This window comes from Vitis riparia, chromosome 13 (assembly GCF_004353265.1).
Source record: "Vitis riparia cultivar Riparia Gloire de Montpellier isolate 1030 chromosome 13, EGFV_Vit.rip_1.0, whole genome shotgun sequence".
NCBI classification, from domain to species: domain Eukaryota; kingdom Viridiplantae; phylum Streptophyta; class Magnoliopsida; order Vitales; family Vitaceae; genus Vitis; species Vitis riparia.
Genome location: NC_048443.1, coordinates 9,244,464 through 9,261,710, shown reverse-complemented (window position 1 = coordinate 9,261,710; position 17,247 = coordinate 9,244,464). Strand labels below are relative to the sequence as shown.

At 35.2% G+C, this 17,247-nt stretch overlaps 1 protein-coding gene across 7 annotated transcripts in view; it reads right to left on the bottom strand.

Moving 5' to 3' along the window:
• Positions 1-12,072, bottom strand: part of LOC117929306 (exportin-7-like) — a 60,272-nt gene extending 48,200 nt beyond the window's left edge. For 2 of the 7 annotated variants that reach the window (XM_034849587.1, XM_034849588.1), the window contains exons 1-5: positions 11,826-12,070; positions 11,573-11,676; positions 10,906-11,156; positions 10,650-10,810; positions 5,980-6,045 (exon numbers count right to left, since the gene is read on the bottom strand). In XM_034849587.1, the coding sequence (XP_034705478.1) occupies positions 5,980-6,045; positions 10,650-10,810; positions 10,906-11,146 (468 nt within the window). In that variant the 5' untranslated portion in view covers positions 11,147-11,156; positions 11,573-11,676; positions 11,826-12,070. Of the gene's footprint in view, positions 1-5,979; positions 6,046-10,649; positions 10,811-10,905; positions 11,157-11,572; positions 11,677-11,825 lie in introns of all 7 variants that reach the window. The other 5 variants (XM_034849586.1, XM_034849584.1, XM_034849585.1 and 2 more) reach the window with 5 other exon arrangements.
• Between the last annotated feature and the right edge of the window lie 5,175 nt (positions 12,073-17,247).

Genomic DNA, 17,247 nt, shown 5'->3' with positions numbered 1-17,247 from the left:
CACCTTTGATGGAGCCACAGGATTCCAAATGACCCCTGCTAGAAAAGGAGTTGAGCCCCCTACCTTTAAGATAGCATAAAGAGCCTTCACCAAGAAAGTTTCTTTCCAATTAACTGTCTACACAACCCTATCCTCCTCTCCACTCACTAACATGCCTTGCAATTCAGCAAAAATAATAATGTATGTTTTCAAGCTCCCAATCATTAAGATATCTAGTAAAGCAAAGAGTCTAACAATCCATCTCTCCTGTTTGTTCCCACAAATCTGCCACCTAAGCCTTGTTTAATGAGGCTAAAGCAAAAAGAGAAGGGAAAGGAGAGACACACAAAGGCTCCTCCCCACACTACCTATCCTTCCAATTCACCCTCCTCTCATTTCCCCTGATTAAAGATACTTTGCTATTAAAAGTATTCAATTCCTTCCTTATAGCCTTCCATAAACTAAACCCATACCCTCCTCTCACTTGACAAGACCTCTAACCCCCTTCTTCCTCACTATATTTTTCACTTATTACCTATCTCAAGAAAGCTCCCCTTTTGGTTGCATATCGCCGACTCCATTTACACAGCAATGTTTTATTAATTAATGAGAGTCTCCTTACTTCTAAACCACCTTTTCTTCTTTCCATGCAAACAAAAAACCAAGTCACTAAATGAAGTTTCCTCTCCAAAGCCCCATCTTCCTAGAAGAAATCCCTTTGAATCTTCTCAAGTCTCAATCAAACTTTCTTTTGGATGGAAAACAAAGACATAAAATAGTTAGGCAAACTGGTTAAAGTACTCCCGATCAAAAAAATCCTCCCCCCTTCAGAAAATTATTGCCTTTTCCACAAAGAAAGCCTCTTTTGAAACCACTCCATCCCATTACTTAAAGGAAGCCCTAGATAAGTGGTTGGAAGCTCACCCACCTCCAAATTGAAGGCCAACTCCTCTTCATTGTCTAGCCTCCCAACTTTAGTCAACTCACTCTTATCAAGGTTAATTTTCAAACCCAAGATGACTTTAAACCACATGAGCACGCAGCTTAAATAAACCATCTGGTCATCAAAAGCCTTACAAAAAAACAAGGGTATCATTAGCAAATAATAAATGCATAATCTCCTCCCTCATCCCTCCTCTCCCTCCCACCCTAAATCCCAACAGGAAACCACCTTACTTAGCCCTCATAAGCAGACTACTAAGGGCCTTCATTGTTGTAACAAATAAGGAGAAAGAGGGTCCCCTCCCTCAATCCCCTAAAACTTCGGGAAAATATATATATATATATAGAAGGGGTGTCATTAACTAGAACCAAAAACCTTGCATAAGAAACCACCTTCCTTAGCCCACATAAGTAGATTACTAAGGACCTCCATTGCAATAACAAATAAGTAGGGAGAAAGATGGTCCCCTTACCTCAATACCCTAGAACTTCAAAAATAAAATAAAAATAAAAATAAAAATAAAAAAGGGGTAAAAGGGGTGCCATTAACTAGAACTAAAAAACTTGCAGAAGAAATACACCATTTAATCCCCCCTATCCATCTTTGCTCGAAAGTGATCCCTCCAAGCTAGCAAGAAATTCTAGTTAACATGATCATATGCCTTTTCAATATCTAACTTGCACAAGACACTACATGAGTTACTCCTATGCATTGAATCTATAGCCTCATTTTCTATCAACATACGTCTCGAATTTCTTCCCTTAACAAACGCATTTTGATACTTTGAAACCACCTTTCCCACCACTTTCTTCAATCTCTTTGCCAAAACTTTAGAAAGAATCTTATACAAACCTCCCACCAAACTAATAGGCCTAAAGTCATGAGATCCTTTGCACCCCTTTCTTAGGAACTAGCACCAAGAAAGTCACATTAAGACATTTCTCAAACCTTCCAGAATCATAAAACTCCCCAAAAACCCATAACCTCGACCTTTCCAAAGTCCCAACTAAATTGCCAAAAAGCAATGGAGAACCATCTGATCTTGGGACTTTGTCCCCATTCAACTCTTATTAGACACTGAACACCTCCTCTTCTATAAACAATTCCTCTAGCTTCCCTATTTTCAACCCATCCAAGGACTCAAAAGCCAACCCATTGATGCTAGGTCTCTAATCATATGTCTCAAATAAAAGGTTTCAAAATGTCATTACCACTCCTTCCTTTATCTCCCTATCCTCGATAAGACACACCCCATTAATTCTAATCCTAGCCATTGAATTCCTTCTTCTATGAGCATTGGCCATTTTATTGAAAAATTTAGTATTTTTGTTCTCTCCCGATTTTGGTCTCCATGACGCTTCTTTGAAAAGGGTCTACTTATGAAACTCCATCTTAGTTAACGTCGTAGCTTCATCCTCCTCTTGAGCTAAGGGACCCACCTCTCCTTGGAGTCCCAAAAACCCACCTAACTCAAAGCCAACTCCTTCCGAATAGAGACATTTCCAAAAACTCCATTGTTATACACCTTCAGGCTCGATTTTAAAGCTTTCAATTTTGCAGCCAAAATGAAACTAGTAGTAACACTAAAGTTATACCCCATTCACCAACCGCTAAGCAAGTCTTTGAAATCCTCCTTTAACCACATATTTTCAAACCTAAATGAGACAAGACTTCTCCAAACTTCCCTCATCCAGAAAAATAGGAGTATGATCAAAAACAATCTTCAGCAAAGAACTTTGAACCACCCAACTAAAGTGACTCTCCCACTTCTTAGACACCAAAAACCGGTCTAATCTTGAAACGATTGATTATTCAATCCCCTACACCAGGTGCAAGACCCCCCAACAAAGGGAGATCTTGCAATAAGCTCTTCAATGAACTTTGAAAACCTTCTCATGGTTGAAGTCAATCTAATTCTAACAATAGATAAGAGTTTAGTCTCTTACAAGGAGTCGATGTCCCATCCAAATTTCTCCTTTGCACAATGTGAGGGATCGTTGCAGGCCCTGGCCCATTAACCCTTATTTATGCTCCCTCGGTTAATCTGAGGGGAGAGTGCCCTTTGCAAATGAGGCTCTCTTGGTTAAAGCTAAAAGATTGATTTGAAGGAAAGCCTCTTCTTGTTAGTGGGTAAGGTACCTTTTAGTTCTCTCTCCAAGGATGGGAACCCAATTTTAAGGCTAGATAATAGTTTAGTCCTTGAGAAAGAACCAAATGGAGGGATATCCATTGCACCTATAGTGTGGGGAGTCAACCATTGACGATGATTTCTCATGACAATGTGTTTGTGGAGTTTTTGGAAATCCTCACTACCAGTATTCTAAAAGACTAAAGGTGGTTTTGAGGCATTTTTCCTAAATGAGGTGAGGTGTAATCCTTGAGGCAAAACAAGGCGTAAACCTTAAATTAAAATAAATAAATAATGAAAAAAAAGAAAAAAAAAATCTCAAAAAATTAAAATTAAAATTTAAAAAAAATCGCATGAGAATTGAACAATAAGAAAACCGCATAATTCATAATAATCAAATTAATTGTTCCTCATCATCAATAGTTTCTAATTTAGTTCCTCCCTTTTTCTTTTATAAACCAACTCTCTCTCATGGCTTTATCAAATTTTCTTTAACACCAACATCACTATCACTAGAAAGGATCATCCATGGAATCATAATCACATCCAATTGTTGCATAATTGTATTATCCTCCACATCAATGTTAAGGTATAAGCGTTCTTCTTTTTCATCCATTAGTTATAGTGGTCTTTCTTTTTCCTAATCCCTTCACTTTATAAAACGTTTAATCCTAGTCTTGTTTTTTTTTTATGGCAAAATCAAACATATATTAACAATACTTAAGAAAAAAGTGCACTAGAGTATGTACGATGTATATAATAGGCACTAGTAAGCAAGTAAAACAAAAACAAAAAATAGCTTCTTCTCCTTACATTTTTTTTTTTTTTTGATGGGTTAGCTTCTTCTCCTTACTTAGAGCTAATTCAATCAATAAATCTTATCATAATCACTGAATAATCATCTATGTACACATTAATCCTAATCTTAAACTCAAGAAAAAACATATAATGTATACCAAAGGCTAACAAAAGCATAATTCATTAAATATATTGAATATCAAGGCTTGAACATCTTGCAAAATATGTAAAAAAAAAAAAGCCCTACACACCTTTGAATATTTAAGGCTTAAGCCTCAATAGCTTCGAGGTTGTAGCCTCAAAGCTATAAGCCTCAACTAGGTAAGGCTTAAACCTCGATTACCCTATGTCGAGGTTGTTGCCTCAAGGCTAATTTGCATATCCTTGCCTGAAGGCGAGCCTCAAGGTGTAAGCCCCAATAGCCTTTCAAAACACTACTCATGAGAGGATCAGAGAGCACAAAAGTTGTTGAGAGAAAAAAGGAGGTGGTCTCAAGTAAGGACAGCTTGAGCTAGAGTTTGGTGAGGGAGAAGCACACCTCTAAATTGTCTTTCTACAAGTTGGCATCCTTCAAGGAATTTGTGGGAATGCCACTTAGAGAGTTTTGAAAAGGAAATCCTTTCCAGTTTTTAGGAAGATGGAGGTTAGAAAAGGGAGCATCATTTCGGCCTTGGGAAAGAAGAGGATGTCTTCCTTCACATCTCATTTTGATAGGGAGCTTTAAAGTTAGAATGCTCAATTAATTACCATTGTTCAATTGGAAAAGAGAGGAGGTGTGTGAAGGAGTAACTAGGACTTGTTTTCTAATTATGAATGAAGTGAAGGATTCTAGCATAAAATTTTGGAGGGGCCAATGATAGGGAGAAATAGGAGATAATTAAGTCGCTAATTAGATCCCAAAGGTTTGACCTTGTTTTCCTACAAGAAACAAAGGTTTAACATATGAATATGCAATTGGTAAGAAGTCTAGGGGTGGGAAGATTCCTGGAATGGGAAGCAGTGGAAGCCATAGGATCATTTCTCAAGCCTAATTCAAGACATCTTATCAAAACCAACATTTGATCACTTTCTCATTATTTTAGATTGGGGTGGGCTGAGGAGGGGCAGATCTCCATTTAGGTTTCAAAATATGTGGCTTAATCCCAAAGGTTTCAAAGACCCAATGAGGAGCTAGTGGACGGGTTATAACTTCAAAGGCCCTCATAGCCAAATTCTAGCATCAAAGCAAAAGGCCCTCGAACAAGATCTGAAAAAACAGAAGAAAGAGGTTTTTGGAATCGTCACCACCAGAAAAAGTGAGGCCTTAAAGCAGATTGGCCTTTAAGACTCTAAGGAGAGAGAAGCAATCCTTTCCATTGAAAAGTTTAAAGCTAGGAGGGAGGCAGTGAATGAGTTTTGCAAGTGGGCTACAATGGAAGAAACTATGCAGAGGTAGAAATCAAGAGAAATATGACAATGGAATGAGGATAGAAACACCAGCCCATAAACTGGTCAATGCACATAGACATAAAAATTTCTTGACCAAAGTCTGAGTAAATGGAGAATGACTATTCAAGGAAGCTTATATAAAGGAAGGGGTGATTAAGGCTTTTGAAAGCCTTTTGTCCGAAGCAGGGAATTGAAGATCCAACATAAGTGGGATGAACTTTGAAGCAGTGGGGAGCAAGGATTGTAGGAGCTTGGAAATTCCTTTTACTGAGGAGGAAGCATTTGCTACCTTGTCCCATTTACGTGGAGACAAAGTTCCAAGGAATGGCTCTGCTACGATGTTTTGGCAATTTTGTTGGAACCTCTTAAAACATGAGGTGATGGGTATTGGGTATTGTCACATTAGTTGGGATTTCTTGATTACAGCACACCAAATTATACCAGTACCATTGCCACTTGTTTCATAGCATACCATGCAAAGAACCATTTAATAGCATGACAAATTGTAATATGTTTTTGTGGTAGTACAATCGAACTTATTTGCTGTTAACACAACAAAATATCAGCATTTGGACTAACCAATCCACAAATCATGCACTTATTCTTGCTAGGAAAGGCTTAAAATATTTCATCCTTCACTTCCTACTAATCCTACAATGAAAAATAAAATAAAATAAAATTTGGATGAAATTAAAAGACTAACCTGATTCATCTCAGACACAAGCTGGTTCAGTATTTTCAGACCTATAGCATAGTGATCTGATGTTGCCTGACAAAGAATAAAAAAAAAAAGGTCTATGAGCAACATGCACATGCAAGACTGACACACTCACAGTTGCACAACCAGTAGTAGCACCTCATGCAAAAGTCATTTACTAATATTTTTGTTCAAAAGATGCAATAAAAGTAAACTGAAATATGCATAAGATGCAATGCATAAAAAAATTTCTTAGGATGTACAAAGCAACAAACAAATAATTGCATCCATGAGGCCAGAATGTATTAGAAGCAACTGTGCAGGCATTAACAACAAACTCAGGGCAGATTGGCATGGATGGTCAGTGCCAAGTTAACAATGGCACTCTTTTGATGCTTTCTCTGACTAGTAGGTCAAAGAGACTTTTACAGTGCTGATTTTTTAAATGTTGGATCTCTTCATATGGCCCTAAAGATTCTACCACAGCTAGTAATTTCAGACCCATTGCAGATGGTAAATTACGCTTAATTGTTTATTGCGTAAAAATTTCAGTGCTGGTTCAAGGATATAACAGGGACAGGGTCAAGGAGACATCTTTGCTTGATCAGGAAGCTACTGTAGTTTGTCCTCCTTATTTTTTCTTCCCTTTTTTTTACTTTTTCTTCCTCTCTTTTGAATTGAAGATCAGCTATTTTCACAACTAGGCCTATCATCTAAAATGGGAGAGAAGATTATTAGTTTGTCATTTCTTAGAAAATAATCTTTTGCGTTTTCCATTCTTCTCCCTTAGGAGATTCAGTCTTTTTTTTGCACTACATTCCCTTTATAATTACTTCATTTATTACAAATTTACAAAAATAAAAAATAAAAAAGGATAATTTCCCATCACAGTAGCTGACTTCCTAAAGAGGCAGACCTCGTAAAACCACTGCATCTGTTCTAGATTGGCCCGTTCATTTTCTCTTTTCTCCACATTGCTCCTTATCCCTGGAGGGGAACCCCTCTTTTGAGTAGTTCTTCCTCTATGTAAATAAATTTTGCTTCTCATATACATTGGAGTTGTAGAATTCCAAAGTAAATACTATTATAAATGCTTGGATGTTTGACTATCAACTAGTGGATTGCTTTCACTGAAGCAACTCAGCAGATCCAAAATTGCATGGCACATCTCAACTTCTAATCATGACATGGCCAAAAAGGGTTAGTCAAACCAAACATTGCAAGAACGAAAATAAGTCAAATAAGTCATTCCTATTTTGGTATGAATAGATAATATCATTCCAAGAAAATTGATTGAAGCCCAAATACACAAACTATAGAAGGAATAAAAGAAAAAGGGGAAAAGAAACTGAACAAGAAAATTACAACTTTTATTTTTTGTAGAACAATTTATTAAAAATGCCAATTAAAAAGGGGGTGAAAACCAAGTAAGATAGAAGTATACAAAGGTTGCCAAAGGGCAAGAAACAAAAAGAGGAAACATACTAGTGCAACCCCACCCAATCCACAAAATCATACACAGATGAGCATCTCGCTCACAAACAAAATCTGGACCAAAAAAGGAATGTTTGAATAAAAGAATCCTTTAACAATTGAATCTACTTCACCATGCTGTCAAAAGTTCTTCAGTTTCTCTCCTGCCAAATAGTGCAGAACAAACATAAGCGGGCTAATCTAAGCATTTCTGTGCTTTTTTCCCCAAAAAAAAATCCACAAGACACCCTTCATCATATAAGGCAACCCCCATGACACATTAAAGAGCAAGAACAATAGGTACCAAAGACTACAAATTGCACCACAATGAAGAAGAATATGATTGGCTGATTCCTCATCACTGTTGCACAAGCAACACCAATCAGCTATAGCGCTACCTATCCTCCTTGGAGGGTCTAATATCATATTTTTTTTTCCCCAAAATGCCTCTCAAAAAAACTCACCTTTGGAGGAGCCAGAGAACCCCAAATTTCTTTGACTAGAAAAGGACCTCTAGAAACTAATGCCAAAAAACTATAGTAGCACTTAACAAAGAACTTCTATCCTTATTCAATTTCTAAACCAACTAGTTCTCACACTCTCTTCGAACCATTGGGTCTAGATATACTTAAGCAAAGCTTCAACCATTTCTACCACCCAATGTTCAACATGACAGAAAAAGGGAAAAAAGGGGGGGGCCTAACGCTTGACACCTCCCAACTTTCCAATACCCAAGCATCCTTAGAATTGCAGTGTAAGTGTAAAGCAGCATACAAGGCTCTCAAAGAAGAATACAATGATAGCACCTCCAAGAAATCAACAAAAGAGACTTATCCTCAAGTAAAGGGTTATTCCATGAGAAGCATGTGTTCTGCCAAATCAACTCATTCTCAAAGGGCTCATACAAAATATATTTGAGAACATCAACTTCAACTTCAAAACTTCTTTAATAATTCTTCTATTTCTCTCCATCATAAGACACCATAAAACTGTGCATATAAGGTCCTGTTTTAAACCTCCCTTTTCCTCTTATTTTTATTCCCAACATGACAACCAACCATGAACACTTTACCACTCCAAGCCATTACCCACCTAATTCCAAGGAGTGAAGACAAGAGCCCACAACATCAAATCCATGTTAAAATGCAAAAACATATGGTCCCCAATTTTGCTTTTTAGGGATAAATGAATTGCTACTACAAAAGGATCCACCATTGGACCTTGACCCATCCCCACAATCCAACTATGGAAAGCCACTTTAGAAGGAATACTGGGCTTTAAACTATCCAATGGAAAGACCTTCACCCTTCAAGAATTATGCTATCCAAATAATATCTCGTCAAAAAGACTCCATAGTTAATACAAATTTAAATTTAAAATGCAAAAACATATGGCCCCCAATTTTGCTTTTTAGGGATAAATGAATTGCTACTACAGAAGGATCCACCATTGGACCTTGACCCATCCCCATAATCCAACAATGGAAAGCCACTTTAGAAAGAATACTAGACTTTAAACTATCCAATGGAAAGACCTTCACCCTTCAAGAATTATGCCATCCAAATAATATCTCATCAAAAAGACTCCATAGTTAATACAAATTTAAATTACAATGTCCTCTCTTCTTGGATTTATCAAATTTAAAGAGGTTTAAGGAAAGCACCCACAGTATTTATCTCCCAATCATGGACACTACTGAAAAAGTTGCCATATAAGTAACTTCATTCACCTGCCATAAGATATACACACCCATCCACACCTCCTTTTACACCATGCTACCACAATGAGCACGCATCCAAAGACTCACCATTTTCCCACCACCCACAAAAACCCAAACTGTTTGACATGAGACCCAAATCACATGAGACCTTAACTCACTAGACTACTAATCTCCCCTAGCCAACACAAATTTCCACAAAACCACTTTCTTCGAAAAAAACCCCTCACCATTGCTAGCTTCAATAACCATTTGCGTAAAGGAGTATGATTCGTTGGCACTAGTAACATTAACCACAACCACCATATTTCTTGGGAGAGGAAACTAACTTGCAATCCACTAGATGATACTTGAATTCATCTGTCAAGCCTTTAAAAGGGAATCTCTTGAAAACCTCCCCAATCTTGCAACAACAAAAAACAGGAAAATGAAAGAACTAGGTTGACAGGTTTGATAAAGTGCTCCTAATTAGTATCATTTTTTGCTCCTTTCAGAGGAAAAACCTCTTGTCAAACATTTATCCTCTGGTCAGTTGCCAAGAACAATGGACCTAAAAGAATACCATGATACAATTTCTACTAGTCTACATCCAAAATTACTCACAAGCTCGTCAATCTCAACCAGACAACCACAATAATCCCTTCACTCTTGATAAAATTAACTTTCAAGCAGGGCAATGCCTCAAAGCAATGAAGAACACCACTTAAACACCTGCCGGACATGTTCCATCACACTCCCACAAAATATGAAGGCATCATTAGCATCTAAGAAATAAAGTATTATACAACTTTCAATTCAACTCCCTTCCACCCAAAACTCTACAAACAAGCTTGTTCAATGGCACTTAAGAGTAATCTACATAGTGCATGCAATAATAATAATCAGAAAGGAGTAGCAGAGACAAACTTCCATTAACCACAATGGAAAACAAGGCCACCAACATCACATATTCTTCATCATTAACAAAACCTAAGGTACATAAGGAAGAAACTCCTAATTTATATGTTTACATGATTTCTCCACAACTGCAGGAAACCACAAAACCTGACATGGGAAAAAATGAATTAAAGAAGATTACTGAAATTTTAAAGGGCTGCACTCAGCCAACCTATGCAATGGAAGTTTAACTCCTAAAGAAGCAGTTCATCAAGCATCCTGGAATTTGACTGATTTATTTATTCATTTTCTACATGCAGAACAAGAAACCTTACATTAAGAGTACAATTACATGATAGGTTGGCTAAACTAAGGAAAAAAAAAATGAAATAGCAGTGAAAAATATTTTTATTGACCAATCAGAATTTTTTGATCGGAAACAAAGATAAATTTTTATTGATAACAGAAAGAGAGAAGGATGAGGGGTTCTCTCAAAAGGTCCAATAACACCTGCCTGCACACATTGATGCAGACATCAACAAATAGTTTGTATAAGATTTCTCCATATATACAAATGACTGTCTTATACACTGCATAGAACGCATATCACCTGGCTCAAAAAGTTCATTGACTCCTTAACCACATCTTTGAATCTGTCATCATCAAACCACCCAAACTTTGTAACTCGGCATAACAACTGAATTAGGGATCCAGTTACAAAAGGCTGCAGTTCCGGTCCTCTTGTCGCCAAATAATTTATAAGGTAATTTCCTATAGACAGAATCCAACATGTTCACTTCAGAAAAAAGGAGGATAAAACAAAGCTGTAACGACAATGCAATTGGATTGAGAACTGGGAAAATTACTGATATCAAGACGAAGCTGTAAAGCAAGGCTATGCTCAGTGACTTGCTTCAACAAACTCGAACTGGCCAGCATCAACGCATAAGGAGTCAATGCATTGTCCAGAATGTATTGGCATTGCGAAATGTAATCAGTGTTCACTGAAAAGCATTTAAGAGTGTTCTCTGCATGAGCTCGTTCCGCTGAGTCCTGCGAATTATAGAGCCTCTCGCACAGGGCCTCCAGCTGGGCCAAGCTCTCCATCGGAATTAAACTGAGAAAAGACGAAATCAATTACAAAATGCACATTAGAACACCATTTTCCAATAAGCAACTGGTCAAAAATGGAGAGCAATTTTCCAAAACATTTTCAGCAAAGGCCATGATCAATGTTGCTTATCTACCCAATTTGGATGCCGAGAAAAAAAAATGAAAACAAATAGGATACCCGATCTTTACTAAAAAATTCACTCTACTAAACTTATTTGACACAAATTTCTTTTTTTTTCTCAGTCTCCAAGCAATAACACCTTTACTTTCCCTACATTTTCTCAGCGGCCAAACAGAGCACAACACACAAACGACAAAATCAAAAACACCACAACCTTCATTAATCATCCAAGATTCAAAGCACCAGTTCCGAAATCACAAATTTGAAAACGAAAGGGAAAAAGAAAGAGAGAAAGAAACCTCACTCCCAAGGACTGATTCAGTAACAGCAAAAATCAGTTGCAAGATCAAAGAATCTCCTAAAACATCTGCATAGAAAAGAAATTCATGGCAATGCTGAAACCCTGAAAACAAGAAAAAATTATCATTCGCGAAATACTGAGATTGACCGTAGGAAAATCCGAAACTGCTAATTCCAGGAAAATCGGAAAGATTGGGAGAAAAAATCGTGAAAATGATTTGGTGTATGATAGATTTGGATCCGAGATCTAACTTTGTGCGTAGGTTCCTAATCTCGTCTCTCTTTTAGCCTTATTTCTTCTTTCTCCTTTCTTGTTCAATAGAAATGAAAGGCCGTGTTGGTTGTTTCTTCGCTTGGCTTTGTAATTACAGTGCTGTCTCCACGATGCCCAAACACGGAGGCGTGTCTTTTTCTACTACTGTGTTGTATGTTTTCTCCCAATGTGGCTGTCACAGTGTGGCGCAGGAGTGCCTCTCCCGGGTTTCAGCGCCGTCGGATTCTAGGATGGGTAGCGTGGACGTACTCCTCACGCGATTGTGGTTGCGTGGCGCTGCCCACGTTGCGTTTCGATGTTTCTCGCCTACGATACCTTTAATGGATATTTATTTAGGTTATGATTGTTTCGCGGGAAAATACGAGGAAAAATGCAAAAATAAATAAATAAATAAGGAGAAAAAATAGAAAAAAAAATAAAGAAAATAGAAATAAAATTTGATAAATTATTTTTATTTATTACTTTAAACTCATTTTTATTTATTTTAAACTATTAATATAAATATTAAATAATTTAAAAATCTAAAAGTTCTTAATTAATTTTAATCATATTTAATGTTTTTATAAATTTTAAAAGGAAAACAAAATATAATAAAATCATTTTTCTTACTATTTTTTTATTTCCTTTATATTTTTGGAACAAACATAACTTTAAATTTTGGAGATTGGGAATGGGCTAGTACGAAAGAAAAATGACATGATTTTAAAATGTCAATCTTCAACGAAATTAACGAGGAAAGTAAGTTTGGCTTATGTAATTATAAAATATTGTGAATAATAATTTGTGGGTGTGTATCGCCCCTTAAATGACAAAACAATAATCGATCCTAACTAAACTAAAATTATCCTTGCATTGAACTCTCTTAATGATACAAAAATCATCATTAGAGAATCCTCACCTACAATATTCCTTTCATATCTATTTTGCAAGTGAAAGTTGAACCCCTCATCAGGTAGCTCTTGTATGGTGATTGATTGGAGAATAACTTTAATCTACATTTATATTTAAACGTCTTCTGTCATTTTAAAAGAGCTTGAACATTATCTTTACTGGGATGATATCAAATTGTGTGTTTTTTCTTTTTCTTTTTCTTTTTTCTTTTTTTGTTAAGTGATGAAGAAAGTTTACTATTGATTTTCTTACAGATTTTGTGAGAAAAAAATATAAAAAATTATCATTTATCGATACACCAATACATAATATCATAGATTATCATGCATGTAATTGAAATATCTTCTCTTATGGATTCTGATCGACAATGGGTTACACCCAAATCCTTTATCATTCTACTAAGAACCCTTGTTAGTATAGGAAAGTATGACTTAAGCTTTTCTACTTTAGATAGTTTTTATACCTTCCCATGATCCCATATTAAGAACAAAATGGGCAAATTCATTATTGTATAATGGCTATTGCCCAAACATAATGGGCATTATTAATTCACTCGATGGTTTTGAAAATAATCAATGATCTCTCATTAGTGCAATTGTAACTAACTCTTTGGGAAAGGTCAGCCTAATGGCCTCTCCTTCCCTAACTTTTTCTTACAAGTGGGTAAAAAAGAATCTCTCAAAGGATGACCTAAATTGGAATAGAACCAAAAGAGGGCAAAATAGATACATAAAGTTTCATACCTATTTTACGATTTTTTTAATAAAATAATGGAAAAAATTAGGAAAATGTTTATAACATTTTTTTCACTTTTAGTATTTTAATTTTCCAACAAATTTTTTTAAAATAAAATCATAAAAAAATTATTTCCTAAATGTTTAACTAAATTCCTCCTATGAATATGGTACAAATTCAAGGGGTACCCAATCTTTGAAACCTTTAACTTCGTTTAAATATCATTTTGACAAGCCTTTAACATAATTTTCTTCGATATCCAAATGAAACAACTAAGAGGGTGTTTGGTAAATCAACTTAATAACATAAAAAGACTTAATGACTTAGTTTGTATCAACCTCAAATTTTATTTTATTATTATTTTTTTTTTGTGAACATAATTTTAGATTTAAGTAAGAATAAATTAACTATTTGATTTAATACTTAAAGTCGTTTTTAACTTTAATTTGTATTATTAAGTTATTTTAACAAAAAATAAATAAATTAAGATGGATATAAATTAAGTTATTAAGTCATTAAGTCACTTTAATTTATTAAGTTAATTTACCAAACACCTTCTAAGTTTTTTTTTTTTTTTTACTATCTAAGTCATTTATGATATTTTGAACTTCACATCAATTACAATGGAATTGATTTGGAACTAAACCATTATATATAAATTAAAAACAAGCAATCAAGATAAAGTCAACATACCAATCAATTTCGTTAGTTTGAATGAAATATTAAAATAGAAAAAACAAAAAAACAAAAAAAAAACAAGAATGAAAAAGAAGAGCTTTAGGAGAAAAAGGGTATGAGAAGCAAAATATATAAAGAAATCATAAAGAGATTATTTGATGGCATAGTAGGCAATATAATATAAAACACTCTTATTTTTAAAAATCACCTTTGAAAAATTACATTTAACTTATTTTTCAAAACTACTACCAAAAAATATTCGTACACACTTAAAATTCTTTTTAAAAATAAATAAGCATGTAATTCAATGCCCTCATTCCCTTTCTTCAACCGTAACTCCTTTAATCCTAACTCTCTTTTTTTCATCTTGTCTTTAATTTAGTTAAAAAGGAAAAAAGGGCAAAGATAGGGAAATGAGCAGCCATGAAGGACGCTATGGAAGCAACATCATGGTTGTGCCCCAACATGATAAGCATGGTAGGAGGAAGAAGAAGAAGAGGTCATTTTAGTAATTTTAGATACCTCAAAAAATTAGGTGTGTAGAAATATTTCTTGGATCCATTACCAATCACTCTTTCATTGGATATGAAGCTACCTTTTCCATTAGCTAAAAAAACCCTTTCACAAGTTGTAACATTGTTTTTGCTTTCATATTATTTTTTGTTTTTTAAAGATGAAAACTCTTATGATAAATTATTCAAACATATTTAGAAGTTTTATTATCTTTACAAAAAAGGAAAAAAAAAAACATTTCCATAATACCATATTCAAAATCTATTTATGGTAAAACAAACATATATTTCATTGATGAGAACTCAAACTCAACAAAAGTCAATACAAACGAGTGTCTTAAGCTTCAATGGAGACCTTATGTGGGACCTTAAGGCTCAAAAATGCTTAAAGATCGAAGTAAAGGAAGAAAGATTGCCTAAGCAAGCCTAGGTAAGGTAACCTTGTTTAGGCATTCTTAAGCTGAAACTCTTAAGCAAGCTTCCAACTTCCTAAGCCCCGAGACTTTCTTCAAGCATTCCTAAGCATTTCTACTTGAGCAAATTTGTAATGCACAAGGCACTCCCACAACCTTGCTCAGGTAGCTTCATGCACGATGCTCGAGTAAACTAAGTGACCATGAGCAATAACCACGACCTTTCTTAGGAAGCCTAAGCATGTTTACATATGTCGACAAGTTTTTTGGCCCTTCCCAACCTGCCACCTGGCAAGGGCCATGGTCCTTACACCTTGGCGCCTCACTCATGTCCCTAATAAAAGTGACCATTATTACATTCCTACTCCTCTATATCAATATTTGGGTATGGGCAAAAGCATGCCTTGTTGGAGTAGGTGAGAGTAGTTGAGGAACGTTGTTGGAAGTTAACATCTCTCCTAGGCATGGCTAGCTTTGACTATGCACCTTAGGTAGAAAAATCCAGTATAAAAATTGTTTAATAACTCACTCTTACAGACCTTCTGTCACCTTACCTTCATTTTTTTCTTGTCGTTTTTAGATTTAGGAGTAGGAGTAGGGGTAAGATAAACTTAATTTAGTTTAATTTTAGTTTCTATTGTAAACTTTCCTTTTCATGTAATCTTCCCTTAATTTTTCAATGTAATTAACTTTAAGGACATTGCATTATCTAAATTTGAGATGGCTTCACAAATTATAGGAGCAAAACAACTGAGCTTTTCATAATTATTAGACTCGTGCAATTATAGCACACTCACTTTTGATATAAATCATTATGTTGTTAATGTTAGGATAAAGCCTATAAAAAGCATGACATAGTGTAACAAAATTTTCATTTATTATATATTTAATAAGATTCTAGTTTTCTATTTGTTTTTATCTTATTCCATGCATTATATCTTATAAAAATTCCGGTCTAGCATCTTTTGCATTGTATATGACTTGAGTGCATTAAGAGTTGCATAAAAGATTCAAATCATGGGTTCCTTGTAAGTAGAGGATTTAAGCAAGCCATTTGAGGTTGTAGTATACTATTTACAAATTAAAGGGATGATTGGTTTTGGCCATTAGGATGAGTTTCCTATGGTAAGTGCATTAATGTGTAACACATTAAACAGGACCTAGGATGAGTCATGATATAAAGCTATTAGGTAGTCATGACTTTACAAAACTACTATACTGTATGGCCTCTCAACCTTAAAAGGATACTAAGTTGTGCCAAAGTTCCCAATGGCTTTGACCTATGGGTAAGATCCTAAAATGATCATATATTATTGAGAAACTATTAATGAAAGTTGGTGGCAACAAGTTTTCTCAATAAAGACATCGTAATATCTCATAAAGTTTGAGACAAAGTGTGTCTTTAAGTGATCCTAAGGAAGCATTTTTAGGAAAAATATAGCTATAGTAGTTCCTTAAGTGGAACTTGAAAGAAGCTTTTTATGAATTAGGACATGTTAGTTAATCACACAATAAGAGAATCTGTTACCCAAGAATGAGCTTAAAAACATTCACCTTATTAGATTACATAAATTAGTTAATGAGAAGACTACATATAGTGGAGAGTCAGTCATAGACATGAGCACTTATGTCTCATTTTAATTTCATAGGGTATTGGAGTACAATTGACTCTCTATAGTGGGATGTTAATTCAAATTGAGAATTGGATTATGAGGGAGCTAATATTATCCTATGGGTCCCAATGGTCCCTCCTCAAGCTCGTATTCCTTGATGACATCATTGATTGGAACAAAAATATGTACTCTAATGGCATACATTTGATATTATTTGTGCCCTAAAGGACACTCAAATCACCCAACTTGACCTAAATCGATGCTAAGGCTCTAGCCATGAGTTTAACTTGTATTTTGGAGATTTATCTAAGGTTTAAGGGAAGAAAATGATGCAAGTTGAATCACTTTAGATTTTGAAAGATCAAGAAAGAGTTAAATAAGGAAATAAGCGAGTCAAGACTCATGGACTATGAGGAAAGACAAAATGAGGATATCATGAGTTTGGAAGATCATAAATGACCATTATGGAGTAAGAAAGATGGCAAGCAAACATGGATTATGAGGCATGAAATAAATTCATCAAGTTGCATGAAAATTTGGAACTCAAAATCTGGTGGC